This window comes from Stegastes partitus, unplaced genomic scaffold (genome assembly GCF_000690725.1).
Source record: "Stegastes partitus isolate 25-593 unplaced genomic scaffold, Stegastes_partitus-1.0.2 Scaffold1301, whole genome shotgun sequence".
NCBI lineage: Eukaryota > Metazoa > Chordata > Actinopteri > Pomacentridae > Stegastes > Stegastes partitus.
The window spans coordinates 198,655-202,299 of NW_007579032.1; the positions used below are offsets into that span (position 1 = coordinate 198,655).

The 3,645-nt window shown below is 40.7% G+C and overlaps 1 protein-coding gene across 3 annotated transcripts in view; it reads left to right on the top strand.

Annotated features, from left to right (window-relative positions):
- The window catches only part of LOC103369541 (RING finger protein 145), a 22,167-nt gene extending 18,724 nt beyond the window's left edge, over window positions 1–3,443 (top strand). For all 3 annotated transcript variants that reach the window (XM_008298284.1, XM_008298283.1, XM_008298282.1), the window contains one exon: window positions 2,074–3,443. In XM_008298284.1, the coding sequence (XP_008296506.1) occupies window positions 2,074–2,901 (828 nt within the window). In that variant the 3' untranslated portion in view covers window positions 2,902–3,443. The remainder of the gene's footprint in view (window positions 1–2,073) is intronic.
- Window positions 3,444–3,645: the final 202 nt, after the last annotated feature.

The window sequence follows — 3,645 nt, forward strand, 5'->3', positions numbered from 1 at the left end:
CCAGGCTACTGGCGCTTCTTTGTATTGGAATGTGTTAAAACTGTTTGTCTGGCCTGCTGTTGTTTTCCCAATTTATCACTACGACGAAAAAAAACTGTGACAAACTCAGATGTAGTGACCAAAATATTAGAGGAAAGTCATCTATTATGTATGTTCTTGATCATTTCAGCCTTGTTATAGTTATTCAAACAATACATGAAGAGTAACAGCAGACAGACATGAAATACTGAATGCAGCCAGTGTTGAGGTCACCAGTAGACAATAGTTTGTTTTATTAATAACGTAAATGAATTCAGTTTGTGGTTGTGATGGCTGGTATTTGACAGCGCTGCCCAGCTCCATGAGCAGACTGTAAACATGTGACAAACCCTCCTCTGTATAGATAATACTCCACATTGTGTGTGTGCCTTTAAACCGGGTTATTCTCGTCTTTCCAGGAAAACTGGTCAGACAATTCTTTGGCCCTGAGCCAGCTTTTTTTTGTTTTGTTTTGTTTTGTTTTTCGTCAAATCCAGTTAGCGTCGTCTCTTCCTGCCCTTAGTTTGATGTCAAGGAAGCGGCGACAGAGAATCCTGATAACACAGAGCAGTTGCAGAGATGATGATAGGCCCGAAATTTTCTGGTGAAAGAGATAAGAGTTTCCTGATCCTCACGGAGATACTGTTACACGTGTTAGAGCAGCACAGAGGAACAGCCGAGAGGTAAGAAAACAGAGAAATGTTAGAGTAAAACATGAAATACACAACTAATGGAGAAAGATGACGTTAAAAAAAAAACAATATGTAATGTGGATATTACTGTACCACGGACTGTAGATGTGCACTGGAACCATTATAATATATATAATGTAGTAAAATGAAAGTAAATTATGAAGTATATGTAACAGAAATGGAGGCAAATACTATGAGATTTTATAATAATAACAACAATATAGTTGTAATATGCTCATTTATGGGGTTAAAATGAGATCTATTGCAAAGTGCTTTTTAAAATCTGAGGATTTTGACTTTGTGTTTTGGTGAATAACACTAAACGCTGCCACGTAGGAAACGTTAAAGAAGGATAAAACATTTTCAGAAACAAGTGTTGCGAGTCAATAAACGGCAAGAGTTGGAAGTCCAAGGAATTATATGAGTTAATAAAAAAGTAGTTTATTTAAGGCGTGGCGTGAATGTGCAAATTAGTCCCCAGAGAACGTGAAGGATTTATTAGTATACGATGAAAACTGTTTCAAATGTGCAAAGGTTAGATTTTATGTAATGATACGTAATAAAGCATGATGCAACGTCAAATAAAATAATATTACAGATGTGTTGTTACTTCTTACACGGCTGCTTTCGTGGTAGTAGTAATAGCGCTGGTGGTATTTGTTAATAATAAACTGATGGTTTTCTGAGAGGCCACACTGTTACTGATTATTAGTGATCAAGGAGACTGATCACTGGTGTTTGGAATCAGTGTATATATGAGAGTTCATTTGCAAAAACAGATAACTCCATCTGCACAAACCTTCAGAAAACCCACTTTTCCATCGTCTACCTCAGACAATATCAATCAAACTTCAGTTATCTTTATTTTTGTCATTTCTACTGAGTCAAATCCACTCAGCTTCAGTTTGATTGATATGATCTCAAGCAAACCACGAAAAATATGTTTTCTGAAAACCTACAAAAATGGAGTTATCTGTTTTCGCAAACTCTTCGTATATTTTTATAAAGAATGAAATGTTGGTGTTAATATACACAGAACTGAAATGCTTTTGTGTATTTATGTTTTACGATGTTTAGTTAAAAGAGAACTTTTAGCGTTTATCCTTCAGTGCTGATTGGATGTTGCTCCTAGCCAATCAGATAGTTGCTCATTTTACTTTTTTTTTCATTTGTTGTGAGTCAGTTTTTAAAAAATAATGATACCAATAATGGAAAAATGTAGAATATTGGATTTGATAATTGATTGACTGCTACAAAAAAAAAAGCATGTTTTAACTGTAAAATGCTTGTTTCTGAGTGCAACAATATGCCAAAAACTAGTCCACGGTTATTGTTCTAAAGCCAGATCCGTCTCTCCTCACAGGAAATGAGCTCTGCCGTGATCACCTACTGTGGACATTTCTTCCACGGCAACTGCCTTCGCAAGTGGCTGTATGTTCAGGAAACGTGCCCCATGTGTCACCAAACGGTCCGACCGACGCCTCCAGCTCAGAGCCAGCAGGCTTCGGGAGACGCTCCGGCAGCTCCGCCTCAGAGAGACGCAGGTCCGGATCCGGCTGCACAACAGGGAGTTCAGGACCCAGACAGCGGCGGTGGCGGCGGCAGGACTCAGGAGAGCGACGATTTACCTCCGGATGCCACCAAGCAGCAGCAGCATCGGGAGGAGGAGGAGAGTGAAAACAAAGAGCAGCCAGCTGAACCTCACAGCGACGCCGTCCACGGTCTTCGTTTCAGCTCCAGTGGAGACTTTGTGGGATTTGTCAGCCCAGTTTCTTCAGGTTCTGGTTCTCACGAGCCGCCGGGTAAAACTTCGCACAATCAAGACGAGAGGGTCAAAGACTCGCCACTGCCATCGACTCCTGAAGCTGTCAGTGAAAACGCAGCAGACTCTGACTCGACGGGACTGCAAGACAGCGTTGCTCTTCGGTCCAAATTGTGGATCGATCCGCCAGAATCAAACCACACTGACAAAAAACAGGAGGCGTGTGCTCTGAGCCTCCCTGGTAGCCAAACGTCCATCAAATCATGTAGTCAGAACTCAGAACTCTCAGACCACCATCACAGTCACAAAGGCAACGGCACACTTTCAGACTCAGAGAGGCTCAGAGCGGCTGAATCGGCAGCACAGGTCCTCCAGCCGTCTCCCTCGGACGCCACCTTCTCTTGCACAAGCACAGACAGCAGCGACTGACTGCCCTGCATCAGTGCCTTGAAGGGAGTAAAAGGGTGATTCTCCTTAACGGGGGGAATTAAACACATTTGCCTTCTGTATGTGAACCAATAGGGAAAAAAGTCTGTATCTTCTACCAGACAGTGTAATGAATGTGCTTCGGTTTAGCAAATAACGAGCGTCTGGACTGATCATGAGACTAAATTGTGACGGATTATCATGCGAGAAATTGTAAAGAAATTCTAATTAAATAATAATAATCATGTGTAACTACAAATCGGTGATCTTGCATCAACATGTGCTGAATTCTAGCAGGTTACAAGAACAGATGTTTACGTAGAGACGCGGCGTTTTGGGTTGTTTTCATTTCAATTATTTTCCTCGTAGTCCTCATGTGTAGCATCTTTGTGAAAGCAAACGTGGCAGAAAGCTTTTGTCTTTGTTATTCATGAATCAGCCTTTTGTACTGCAAATATTCTCTGTCTCCCAGTATTAAATTACTGCTGTGAACTTGTACTTCTTTTTTTACTGTATATTAATAATAAAACCATGACAGGTGCACAGTCAGGCTGCCATTGTGTGTCAGGTTTAGTCGAAGCAGAACATTACTTCTGTAGTCTTAAACTGAGACGGTTCAGATTAAATCAAGATTTGTTGTATTTTGTCCTCCTCTGCTGATGTTCACTGCTGTCTTCAATGTGAAAAATTCAAATTCAATTGAAATGGGGATGCGGTTTGGTAATTCAATCAAACCTAAACTAATTT